Source organism: Bidens hawaiensis, unplaced genomic scaffold, assembly GCF_021521415.1.
Source record: "Bidens hawaiensis isolate Kalapana, Puna unplaced genomic scaffold, B.hawaiensis_p1.1 tig00008077_1, whole genome shotgun sequence".
Taxonomy (NCBI): Eukaryota; Viridiplantae; Streptophyta; class Magnoliopsida; order Asterales; family Asteraceae; genus Bidens; species Bidens hawaiensis.
The window spans coordinates 1,167,818-1,181,125 of record NW_027491570.1 but is presented as its reverse complement, the minus strand read 5'-3'; the positions used below and the strand labels follow the sequence as shown (position 1 = coordinate 1,181,125).

The 13,308-nt window shown below is 33.1% G+C and overlaps 1 protein-coding gene across 3 annotated transcripts; it reads left to right on the top strand.

The window, feature by feature from the left end:
- The first annotated feature begins 519 nt into the window (after nt 1-519).
- LOC143636880 (disease resistance protein RPV1-like) lies at nt 520-8,356 on the top strand. Of its 3 annotated transcripts, none has more exons than XM_077104365.1 (7): nt 520-1,025; nt 3,463-4,585; nt 5,132-5,197; nt 6,288-6,512; nt 6,580-7,287; nt 7,365-7,965; nt 8,081-8,356. In XM_077104365.1, exons 1-7 carry the CDS (start codon nt 580-582, stop codon nt 8,128-8,130), a joined length of 3,219 nt encoding a protein of 1,072 aa, XP_076960480.1. In that variant the 5' UTR covers nt 520-579; the 3' UTR covers nt 8,131-8,356. The 3 variants fall into 3 exon arrangements, with proteins under 3 accessions (XP_076960480.1, XP_076960481.1, XP_076960479.1); XM_077104366.1 differs by lacking the exon at nt 8,081-8,356 and having other exon boundaries at nt 3,463-4,265; nt 4,353-4,585; nt 7,365-8,072; XM_077104364.1 differs by lacking the exon at nt 8,081-8,356 and having other exon boundaries at nt 7,365-8,072.
- Nucleotides 8,357-13,308: the final 4,952 nt, after the last annotated feature.

The window sequence follows — 13,308 nt, the reverse complement described above, 5'->3', positions numbered from 1 at the left end:
TCTAATGGAGTAACGGGTTGAATTCAGGCATGGTTTATCTAACGGGTTGCAATCGGTTATGTTTTATTTCCAATGGGTTGATCGAGGTTAGTTTGACATCTTAACGGCCGATTTGGATTATATTTTATCTGCTAACCGAATGATCCACGCTATGTTTTATCTCTATCGGGTCCATTCGGGTTGCATTTATCTCTAATATTTCAACTCGGGTCAATTATTTCTAATGTTTTATCTCCTAATGTGTCAATCCGGGTTGCATTATCTCACTTATGTTGCAAAACACCCCTACCCCAGCTTACATGTACAAAAATAATGCACTTGAATCAACATATAAACATATGTTATAAAGGCATCAAAAGTTACATGATAGTTACTTCCGTGTTACCCTACAAAAGTGAAATATACGTAACTTGCCTAATTTCTATACTTGACCAAATACGTATGGTACTTTTGAGTGTTAGATGAGGTCAGGTAAGCTACTTGCTTCAGACAAAAGCGTTCGTTGACCATTTCAATTCCAATTCCAATTCCAATTTCCCCAACAAAACCCTAATTCCCAAATCCTCCAATTCCATTCCAATGGCTTCTTCCTCGTCTAGCTCAACCAGCAGATACGACGTCTTCATAAGCTTCCACGACGACACTCGCTTCTCTTTCACCGATCATCTCTACGAGGCCCTAACCGGATCCGGAATCCGAACCTTCCGACCCGATCCAACCCAACATCTGAATCCCAATATTGAAACGTCCATTACACTATCGAGGGCTTCAGTAGTAGTTTTATCGAAAAACTACGCCGACTCGGTATCCTGTCTCGAACAGCTTCGGCTGATTATGGAGAGAAGAAAAGGGTTTTATCATATTGTCATACCTGTTTTTTATCATGTTCATCCCTCTGATTTTAGGAAGGAACAAAGTGTTAATGACTTGAAAGTGTTTCGGAAGGCGGAGAAGGAGGATAAGCTGGAACGGTGGAAGGTTGCGCTTATGGAAGTTGCGAGTTTGTGTGATGAGGCCGTTTCTGGGTATGTCTTCTCTGTTCCAACTGGTCAATTGATTAATATGAGAATAATACTTCTTCAATAAGTGTTTTATTATTTGATGATTACTAGTCTAGGCAGTTAATGTGGAAAAATGTCGGATGCCTGTCAAGGACCGATATTTGAGATATCAGTAGTTATCACGGTGGGATATCGGTAATTTTAATATCATGCAGAATTTATATATATAACAATTTAACTACTAACAATTCAGTATACTCTCCTACCATTAACATTTTAACCTTTTGCAACTTACAAAACACTAGAAATTGTAGCAAGTAGGAACTGATTAAGACTTAAAGCACAACTTAACTAAAAATTGACAGTTTAAGACTTAAAACATTGATATTGGGAATTCGGCAATATATCGGTCAAATATTGCCGAAATTATTGGTACCAATATTTTGAACGATACTTCCCATGGGGACATCCCTCCGATATATCACAGATATTGGCTGCATAGTTACTAGTTGTATAGTTGGTGAAATGCCGTAAAAATTTAGGGCCAAAATTGCATCGGAAATAAGCTTTTGAGTCGGTAGCTTCGTTTGTTATTTAGGATCCTGTTGGGAGTAATCATATTAAAGGTGCATTTACCTTTCAAGATTCTGATAGTAAATGCATAATATAATATGATCTTTTTTTAAGGATAATCAACAAACCTTGTGAACCACAATTCATCTCACCAGTATCTCGAAAAATTGGTAAAACTTAATTGGAGAGTTTACGGAAAGGTAAATATTGCATTTTTTTGGGCAACCAAACTTGGCGGTGGTACCTTTATTTTGGGTTGGTGGTAGTAGATGGTTATCGGTTTTATTGAATGTTCACATTGTGCTTAATCATTTCTTGCATCATAATTTACATCATGGTTATCAACTGCGATAAGCGCTCAAAAGCGTTGAGGCTGGGCCTAGCGCTTAGGCGATAAGCGCAAAAAAAGCGCCCGATTTAAAAAAAAAGCGCACATTAAAAAAACAATTTTTTTTAACTAAAATAGAACATCCTAATAAGAAAACATACATTCATTCTTGAAATAGTTCATAGAACAACCAAACACCAAAATCCAAAACATGAAATACCAAGTACATCTTAATAACTAAAAAAACTTAACCACTAATACATCTATCATAATTCCAGTAATTCAGCAACTCTATAAGCATTCATTTTAACTGCCAAGAACAATTTGATCCATCCACAATTGAAGCATTAACACATCTATCATAATATCCAGATTTCCAAAAATTAAAAACTAAAACTTAATCACGAATTTTGAATTATGTAATCATTTAGTAAGAAGTCAAATGATATTTAACACACATGGGCAGGTTGGGAACAAATTATGGTGCTTTAATAGTGGAGTTTTAGACTTTTAGGTACTCCTAGGGAATAGGAACAAGTTGTTTAATTGGTATTTAATATGCATGAGAAGGTTGGGAACATATTAATGGGCGCTTTAAATATCTGAGGCATGCAACTCGCAGTTAATGCGCCTAGCGCTTTAAATGCGCTAAAGCGCAAAAAGCGCTCGATTTTAACAACTATGCTTTACATTACTCGGTTCTTTTGTTAGTAGGCAAACTGCTGATGTAGCATACTAGTAGAGTACCTCTAGGATACTTGTTTCTGGTTTTATTGAATGTGCATGCTAGTAGAGTACCTCTAGGATACTTGTTTCTGTGTTTATATAAATTGCATATCATTCCATGTCCTAAGTAACATTTGGGCAATTTGGATCCTATCTTGTTCATCTAGTTAATGCTTTTTATACGTATTTTCTTCTGTCAAAAAGTATTTCTATTGAACAGAAAATACTTGCAAACACTTGAAGTGCTGGGACTTGAATCCACAACTTCTATTAGTATTGTTGCTTCAAACATAAAGCGTGTTTTTAAATTTCTCAATAAATTTTGTCGAGGTGAATCAAATTGATCGTATAAATGCCTACCAAACTATGTATTTGCATTTTGCATTTGATGGTGAAACCGTTCATTTGGTTGTGTATGTATATTTTAATCCTTTGCTATAAATGGTTTTGACTTTGTAGATTCATATAAAAACATGCATGTATTTATGTGCGCTTGTTTTTCTGTAATTGGAGTGGAGGAGTGAGAGTGAGGGCTAGGACCTCAGATTTGGAAGGACATGCATTCTTTTTTTTTTTTTTTCTTATTTGTCTATAAATGGAAGATTTTAAAGAACTTCCATTTTAGATATTCACCAATTTTCATTTGTGGGTCCCATTTATTTGATGTGAGCAGTAATGGAAACTAAAGACTTGCATCGATATACCTAATATGATGAATGAAGATGGGACCAATATATGTATTAACTTGATCGAAACAAGTGGACATGGTTTTCAACAAGTTTTAAGTGTCATATCCTGATTGTGTTTCATTTTCCCACTTCCATTGTTTTTTAGGCCTGAAACAAAGTTTATTGCGGATATTGTTAATACGATTGGCAATAAGCTAGGTCTCAAGTTAGTTTCTAGTCCACCACATCTAACTGGAATGGACACTCGAGCTGAAGATATTAATTTATGGCTGAAAAATAAGCATGATGATCAAGTTCTTACCATTTGTGGACTGGCAGGAAGTGGAAAGACAACACTAGCCAAATATATTTATGATTCTAATATGCTAAAGTTTGAAAGCAGCAGTTTTCTTGAAGACATTGGAAAGATTTGTGAACAAACGTATGGTTTGTGTGCATTACAAGAACAACTTCTTTCAGACATTTTGGAAGACAAGAGAAAAGAACTTGATGTTACTTCATATAAAAGCCAGATTGAAAAAGCATTACAAAACAAAAGGGTACTTCTTGTTCTTGACGACGTTGATAAAACAGAACAAATAGAAGCTTTACTCGGAATGGAAAAGATTAATACAGAAAGCAAGATTATTATAACAAGTAGGCTTCAAGATATTAAAACATGGTTTGAGTCTAGATATCGTAGGTATAAAGAGCACAAACTTGAGTTACTAAATGAACACGAATCATTAGCGCTTTTAAGTTGGCATGCTTTTGGATCTAAAATTCCTAATGAAGGTTTCAAGGAGCTCGCGTTAAAAGCAGCACAATACTGTAAAGGAAATCCACTAGCTCTCAAATTGTTGGGTTCTTTATTTGTTAATGCTAAAGACTCACGGAAAAGAAATAACATAGAATATTGGATGAGCACATTAAATTTGTTAGAAAGCAAGCCTGATTACAGGATAGAAGGTATACTTCGTATGAGTTACGATAATTTACCATTTATCACGTATAGAGAGTTGTTCTTGCATATTGCTTGTTTCTTTATTGGAGAAGATGAAGATTATGTGGTGAAGATATTGGAGCCCGATTACTGTGCAACAGCTGGCATTGTAACCTTAATTAATAGATGCCTTCTTACTGTTTCACAAAGCAAAAAATTGATGATGCATGGATTGTTTATAGAGATGGCAAGAAGGATGGTGCTTGATGAATCACCAGCAAACCCTGCAAAACGTAGTAGAGTTTGGAGTAACGAGGACTCTTACACTTTGTTGAGAAAAGGAATTGTAAGATATGCTTTTTTTATATATGTTTAAGATTGGTGGTGTGCATAAAACCGAATTAATCGGTGAAACCAAACTGATATAACTGAACCTAACCAAAAACCGATTTGGTCGGTTTAGAGTTTTTATTGAAAACCGAAATTAGTCAGTTATGGTCCATCCCGACAACACCGAACTGACGCCCTATGTAGTATATACAAATGGCAAATGTTAAGATCAAATTATAAAAACCCAAATGTCTCAACAATTGGTTGGGTGATTAAAAAATTTCAAGCCCAAACTATCATGCCTAGTTGCATTGTTTTGGGTTATTTAAGTCAGGCCCAAACATTTCATGACAAAATCTAGTTCACGGTTGACCGAGCCAGAACTAAACTGAATCAACTATAATCAACTTAACCATAACCGATCAGTTATCATCTCCAGTTAACCAAAAGTTTGGTTATGGTTATGGTTACAGTTCTGGACCAAAACCGACCCACACATACCACTATTTAAGACTCTCTCTCTCTCTCACTCTCTCATTAACATTCTATCATTTATCGTTAGGGTTCAGAAACTATAGAAGGTCTAGCACTTGACATGCGAATGGTGAATGAAGAGAAGCATAACATGGTAAGCCATTATTGTCTTATATCAGATGAAGAATTAATTAGCCTCTTTAAAAATGCACTAGAACTATATGTTAGTAGCAAAATTTAAAGATTATTTAGGGTATTTTAGGGTATGTTACAAGAAGCAAATCTATAACTATACTTTTATGGCCTTTGCATGTTACCTTCTTCTTGCTTCTTGTCTCGTTTTATCAGTTACCATTATACTTTGTGCACCATTTTTTTGTTATTGGTAGCCCGCAGCTTACTAATACTATACACATAGCACTATATGTTTTATGCTATTTAGATTTCACAGCAAACACTCTATGTTTCTAATATACTTTTTATCACTTGGCTCACTTTTGAGTTTTGATTCTTACAATGGTGTTTAACTGCAAGTACTTTGGGGATTTCTAATTATGCTACAGTCAAGATATTTTTAAAGAATGCCATTTTTGTTGGATAGATCATCTTCATGCATGGTACAACTTATTAGATCATGTTATAATTAATGATATTAGGAACTAGTATTATGTAAATAGATTTTCATATATAACACTCTTTGTGTGCCCTGCTTGCGGTGCGCGCATATAATGTATATATGTGTGAACCCTCGGGTGGGCAAAAGTAAAATTGCACTAATTTTGACGTTATTTTACTAATCTCGTGAAAATAACGTTAAAAGTGATGGAAGGTTAATCAGGCATCATGTGGTGGCGTTGATAGTCGAAAGACAAGGGTACATGCACCAATCAGCCAGCGTCCCGATGATTGAGTGCTATGTGCCTTATGTCCAAGGCTTGATGCAAAACTAGTATAGAGCCGGGGGTCTCACCGGAAGCAGCCTCTCTATCCCCATGGGGTAGAGGTAAGGCTGTCTACATCTTACCCTCCTCAGACCCTACCATAGCTTTGCTATTGGTGGGATATACTGAGTACGATGATGATGATGATATAACACTCTTTGTAATCCTACTCTAATCACAATTATCAATACAAACAAAATTATATGAACTCTTGCTTTTACTCAACTCTACATATACAAATGAAATATGCATTCAGTTACTCTAGATCTTAAACTTTGTAAATTTTCACTATATTCTTTGCAGCCAATGGCCTTTGATGCTGATTCACTTGCAAAGATGGATAATCTAAAATTGCTCCAGCTCAACTATGTTGAATTATCAGGATCATATGACGATTTCCCAGAAGATTTAAGATGGCTTTGCTGGCACGGTTTTCCATTGAGAACCCTACCTTCTGAATTATTCATGGGAAATTTAGTAGCCATTGATATGAGTTATAGCAAACTTGAAGTATTCGAACCACCAATGGTAGTTATTCTTAGCTATATTTCCTTTTTCTTTAATGTTGAACTAAGTTTTGTTACTTGTGAAACAGGTAATTAGACCACTAAAGATTCTAAACTTTAAAGACTCACATAGTCTAGTACAAATCCACAATATTTCCCGCCTTCCGAATCTCGATACGTTAATTCTTTGGAACTGTTATAGTTTGGTTCGTGTTTCTGAAACATTTGCAGACCTTAAAACCCTTTCTTTATTAAACTTGACCGGATGTGAAAACCTGTTTAAAGATTCAAACTTTAGTCAACACCCGTCTTTGACTTTCCCTTTTCCACACTCTTTACAACGCCTTTTAGTAGAAAGTTGCAATCTTGAACTCAACGATCATCTTTTAAACTTCAAACACCATTCGGTTTTGCAGTACCTGAATTTAAGCAGTAATATGTTTGATATCTTGCCTGATTACAATCAACTTAAGAATCTTCGGGTACTCGATTTGAGTTTTTGCTCAAAACTTAAGTGCATAGAGTGTTTACCAAATACACTCGAAGAGTTATTTATTACTTGCTGCAAGTCATTGGAAAATATTACTTTCCAATCACCACGATTCAAATTGAAAGAATTTGATTATCAAGGTTGTAATAGTTTGTTGGAAATTGAGGGCCTTTTAAAACTGGTGCCAATATTGAAACTTGATGAAAGTTTTTTGGGACATATGAATTGGCTCAAAGAATATCAAGACCATGAGGTATGCTTGGTTGGTGATTCTCATCTCACAAAAGGCAGAAGTCAACGTATTCAGGTTCGTTTTTGCTCTCAAAAGTCAACACACATGCCATTTAAACTTACTAATGAGTTTTATACCTTGTTGTCGTATAGATATTGTATGAATTTGGTATAACGAGCACGTTTTTTCCAGACATAAAGGACCCAAACTTAACGTGTGAGTACACTTCAAAATCTTCATCATTATCCTTTGAAGTGCCGACAGATGATAATATTAATAACCATAAGCTCAAAGGATTAAATATCATTTTTAAGTATATATTATTTGGTGATGAGAAAGATACATGGCCAATATTTGCTAAAATCAGTAACATAACCAAATGTTGTGAATGGATTTACAACCCTATGGTTATTGGGAGCCCGGGGTTAGGTGAGGTGGCTATATGGTTAAGTTATTGGTCAATGGAAAACTTATTAGATGTCGGTGACAAAGTCAATGTGTCAATTATCGTTGAGAATGGATTAGATGTAGTTGAGTGTGGTGCCAGCCTTGTGTATGATGATGAGGTGGAGAATGATGCGCCACAGAATAACAGAAAATGGGATGAAATTATTGTCGGGGATTTGTCTGCGTTTCAGTTAAGCAAAGAAACGTATTATTTATGTCGGCGTGATTTCTTTAAGTCGATGGAGGTTGATGGGCCGACACCTAGCTGGTTTAGGGATTCGGTTGGTTATAAATTTGACTATACAGGTATGCATGCTTCTATGATCAATTGTCATCTTAGTTTTAAAAATAATGATTGGTTTCATAAATTGAGTTTTGATTTCAAATAATGATTGTTGATTTTTAATTTTACCTTGTTTAGAGATACGAGGGTGGAGAAAAACCGGCCGGGTTGGGAAGTTGCAACTGTAGCTTTCATATTCTTAATGCCAACAACGACCACTCCGACATTGTGTAAAATATTATGTCGTGTTGGAAAATTGTTGCATATTTGTATATCACTTTTTAAACTTCCACATGAGTCAAATGCTCATATTCAAATTGCAAAAACCAATAACATGTCTTCTCTTTAAATTGTCATGATCGTATTGGAAATATGTTTGTTATATATATGTAATCAGTTTATAAACTTCTGCATCTGCATGAATCTCAAAAGCTGATATCTAATTTGCAAAACCAATAACTGTTCATTAGCATTAGCCAGGTGAGATAATGCTCTAAGATAAATAATCAAAAAGCGTAACAACGTGAAAACAACAGTCAGCGTATTGGTAGAGCCTGCCTGGCGTACAACGGTGTAGGTAGGGGTATAATACCCTGATGTCTTTGGCCCGTTTCATATACTTTTGACCTGTTTTGATCCTCGTACAACCTGTGAACACTTCAAATCTTAATGTTAGCAACCTTCGAACATTATTTGAAAATTCTATTAAATCTTCTCAATCATAAATGTAGATTATTTTGTTTTTCGCAATACGTTTTACATTGTATTGGGTCTAGATTTGTATATACACACCTTATCATGCCGTAGTTTTGACGCTTGAGTATCTAACAACCCGGTGACATAATTTCCATGTTGTTTAGTACAAATTTCAACAAGAGCAACCAAAATCTATACAATAAGCATGTTCACTAAAGTTTCAACTAAAATCATAACTTCAATGAAATTTCATAAGTAATTTTAATCAGCTTTCAAGTTAAAGACAGAAAGAAACCGTGGTTGGCGGTTTCCGCTTTTGCTGACTTGGATGCCAAGGGTTTCTTTTGGAACAACTATCTGTCTATCTTGTGTTTGAGGTCATCGCATTCCTCAAATTTGGAGAGTCCTGTCGGACCTCACTCTGCCAAACTATGTTGTCTTAATCGGTCCTACACTGACTTCAGAGTTTGGCTTGGGCATTCCCAGCGACACCAACTGCTGATTGCCACTTGACAGCCGTTGTGCCACTACAAGAGTAGAACTCTCTGGCGTACCACATGGTGGGACAAAAACCTCGGTGAGCTCAGGATTCGAACTGACAACCTCGCAAGGCATAGCTCAAATCATTAAATGCCATAATCCACCAAAAGTGACATAGATGAGGGTCAAATTTTGGTTTTTACTAGAGAACCTAAGCCTTTCTACCACTAGATCACAAGTAAGGATTGGATGCCAATGATGTTTTTGCTATCCACTTATCTATTATATATATATATATATGTATAGGTTTAAGTTCATGAGATAAATCATTTTATTGCAAGAAATGTAAGAAGTTATTTCAACCAATCAAATTTTTTCTTTTAATTTTTCTATTATTTAAATTCAAGGGTATAATTGTAAAGATTTTTAGTTTTTTATTTGGTAAGTATTAAAGTTTTGAAAGTTTCATTTTGTTCCTTTTATTAATTTCTATATTAATATTGAGTTTTTAAAATGTTATCATTTTTCTTTTTTTCATGCGTGTATCTTCAGATTACTTTATTTTTCTCTTTATTACCTAACTCAAAAAAGACGAAAAAATATATATGTGATTTAAAATTCAAAATAATTACAATAATATCAATTCTAAATTATAAAATAGTTGAAATGATATCAACTAATATAATCGTATATTAAAATCAACATTTTTGTATTTCAAAATAGTAAATGCATTGAAATTTTACATCCATTTTATAGGTGTTTTTAACAAATCGTAAGATTATAATAATATTTAAAATAAACTTCCTAATACACGTTTTTTAAAAGTCTTTTTTTTTCATATAATTTTATAAATAAACTACCAAGTAATATACAGACACACATATTAAAGATATACACGATTACAAAATTGACAAAGCGTAATAATGTAATAACTACAAATAAAAGACATAAAAATGGACACCTACATTAAACCAAAAACTGCCTACACATGAAATCATTCATACATAACCATTAAATAACATATCACTACACAACCAATATACATGCACCTACACAATTTATATGTGTTTGAATAACTAGATTAATTTATACCTACACACACTTATAATGGCATACACAACCAAATATTATGTATTTGAAGAATTATATTAAAATATACCTACACACATTGTTAGTAGCCTACACACTAAATGTTTCTCTAAATATGTTTGTTTGTTAAATCCAAATGAAGTTATTATGTTTTTTTTGTGTGTGTAATAACTATTTAAGATTTTAAAATTAGATGTATGCTAGTGGTTGGGTAGGAAAATTTTATTTCTTTATATGCTTGTAAACTATAACAGTGGGTTATTGCGTGCAAGTTTTAAGTTTGTGTGTAAATTTTATATTGTTTTTGTGTATTTCACATATTTTTATGTGTAGGATGTTAATAATTATGTCATAATATATACATCTGTATTGTGTCGGACATTCCTTTGATATTTTCGTTTCCTTTCACAACACATGTCTTAAATCATACATAGACTTTTATGAGTCTACACGCATGCATATTTACCAACTAAGTGTGGGAATTTATCCAATTTATATAGGATAACATCCATATATACAATAGAACCTCTACCCTTATTACCAATTTGTGTAGGATTATATCAATTTATTGTAGGTGAAAAAAACAGAAAAAAAAAGAAAAGAAAAACAAAATTTATAAGTACATATTAATAAAACACACGAGTTTAAATGTGAAATCAATATTTTGATTTTTTCTACGAATGGAATAAGAACATTCCAATTTATCTCTATTAATGTGAATTCAAATCTATCTCTCGCATTTTTTGCAGTAAAATGACTTCTCTCCTGAACCATCCCCTATATATATATATATATTTATTGAAGTATAGGGCTTATTATTACTTGGTCATGAATGTACCAAATCCAAACAAGCCCTTTCGATGACACACACTTCCTAAACCAAATCCAAATGGACATCACAGCCAAACAAAAACAAAAATAATTGAGACCGAGCTTCAATTGTTTATTTGCTTGCGCTGTTCAAGTTTTATGTGTTCACTATCATAAATTTATGGGTTCTGTCGATAATTGATTACTTATAAACCGTATGAAATAACAAAAACAATGGATTCATTTGACACCATAACGCACAACGTGGCTCCGCTTCTGATCTAACCAATAGAAAGATGACCAAACATGAATGAAAGACAATGCTGAGTTAAAGATACGTTGTCAAAAACATAGAGAAAGTTAAATAAGATGATCGATCTAGCATCAATCACGTTTAAAAGGTATTCATGCCCATTTTATTATTACAATTACTACATTACTAATAAAAATTTACTTATAAGAGTAAAGTGTCACACAATTATATTCAAAAACGTACTTTCAAACTCTCTTAAATATGATTTTTTATTTAAAAATATTTATTTACCATTTGTTTTTTCAGTCAGGTGAAGAAGATTACGTTATTGATCAGTTCTTCATGTAAATAATAGAAAACATAATAAATATTAAACCTATGAACCTGTTACAGCATGTAGAGTAGTAACCGCAACAGAGTATGAGATAGTTGACATGTTTATCATCTTGGTCGAGTTCCCCTTTAGGATGTATAGTTAAGGATGGTGTTAGGGTTCTTGAGAGGAACCCGGTTTTATGAGAGAGGAGACACACAAAATTATTATGTGTGTGTGATTAGGTTATGATGTTAATCTTTATCTCTCTATATATACATCCAAGGGGAAACCCTTTATTAGTTAATTATAGGTAATATGACCCATCAACAATTACCAAACTAATATATAATAAGGTATAGTTAATATTTTGATCTATTATAATATAAATGATTATAATGGCCATATATATTTATATATTATTATATATTATTCTTACATTCTCCCACTTGGCCGAGTAATCATTTATTATGAGTATTAGATAAGCCTGATCAGGAGTCAACACTCATTTTAGCTTTAAACTTAAACTGGAGCAGAGAAATACAGTCATTGAATTGAACATCAGCTCAAGACCCCCATTAATCATACTGCAGTCCTTATTTAAAACCTAAGTAGTTATGATCAAAATTTTCAAGTAAGCCCTTCAAACGTTTGATTTGTATAATAATTTGTCTATATGTCATCATGCATGCAGAACATATTAAGAGACATACAAATCAAAACTGATGAGGAAATTTAATAGTTAATTATTCATAGTATGATATGCAGTTGAGCATAGTCATCAATAACCCGTCATTCTTATAAGCACTTTCATAATATTTATGGGTGAGACTTTTATTTATCGGATCCTTAAGCATATCATGAATGTATTTGATACGAAAATTTAGATTCCTCAATTCGTTCATAAACGAATAATTAAATTCATATCAAAATTTAATGCAACACCTCTCAAACTGTTACTGTTTGAGAAAACATGGTAGCTGACTTTATCACAATTAGTTTTCAATATATAATTTATATGGAGTTTAATAAAAATTTATGAGTCCACTAATAAATGTTCAACAACATTTATTGACAACAACGTTGTAATTAATCAACATATTATGTCGTTATGACTTAGGTTGTTGTTATCAGTTCATTATGACTCCTCCATGAGATAGATTTGTTTACTGACATAATAATATATCCCGAAAGTTACATTTTCTTATCTTTGAATATGACAAAGTTTAGAGTAATCTACCGGTTTGAATTCTCACTTCTTCTTTTAAATTAAGTCTTTCGTTTTTTTTAAAGATATCTTAGTACTCTTTAGATGCTTCATATTAATCTAGACATATCTAATGTGTTGCAATTTTGAGTAATATCTAAAAGAGTATAGACTTGAACTTATATAAGGCTTCTACTTAATGAAGCATAAGGAAATAATCTATGTGTTCATATTATCCTCTAAAGTAGAGCAATACTGTTTGTTACATGTGTAAGGAATATCTCTGAGATCTATAATATCAAAGTATGTGTGAAAATGCTTTGACTCATATAACATATACTTGTCAGAAGAATGTCATCTATAAAAGGACAAGTTTGTTTTTAGTTGCTCCCACTCATCTTGAGGTAGGTACATTAATCCACTTGTTTTTGATGAAAATAATTGTATAAATATTTCATCATATTTTGATGTTTGCATTAACCCATATATGGATTTTATTGACTTATAAACTAACTTTG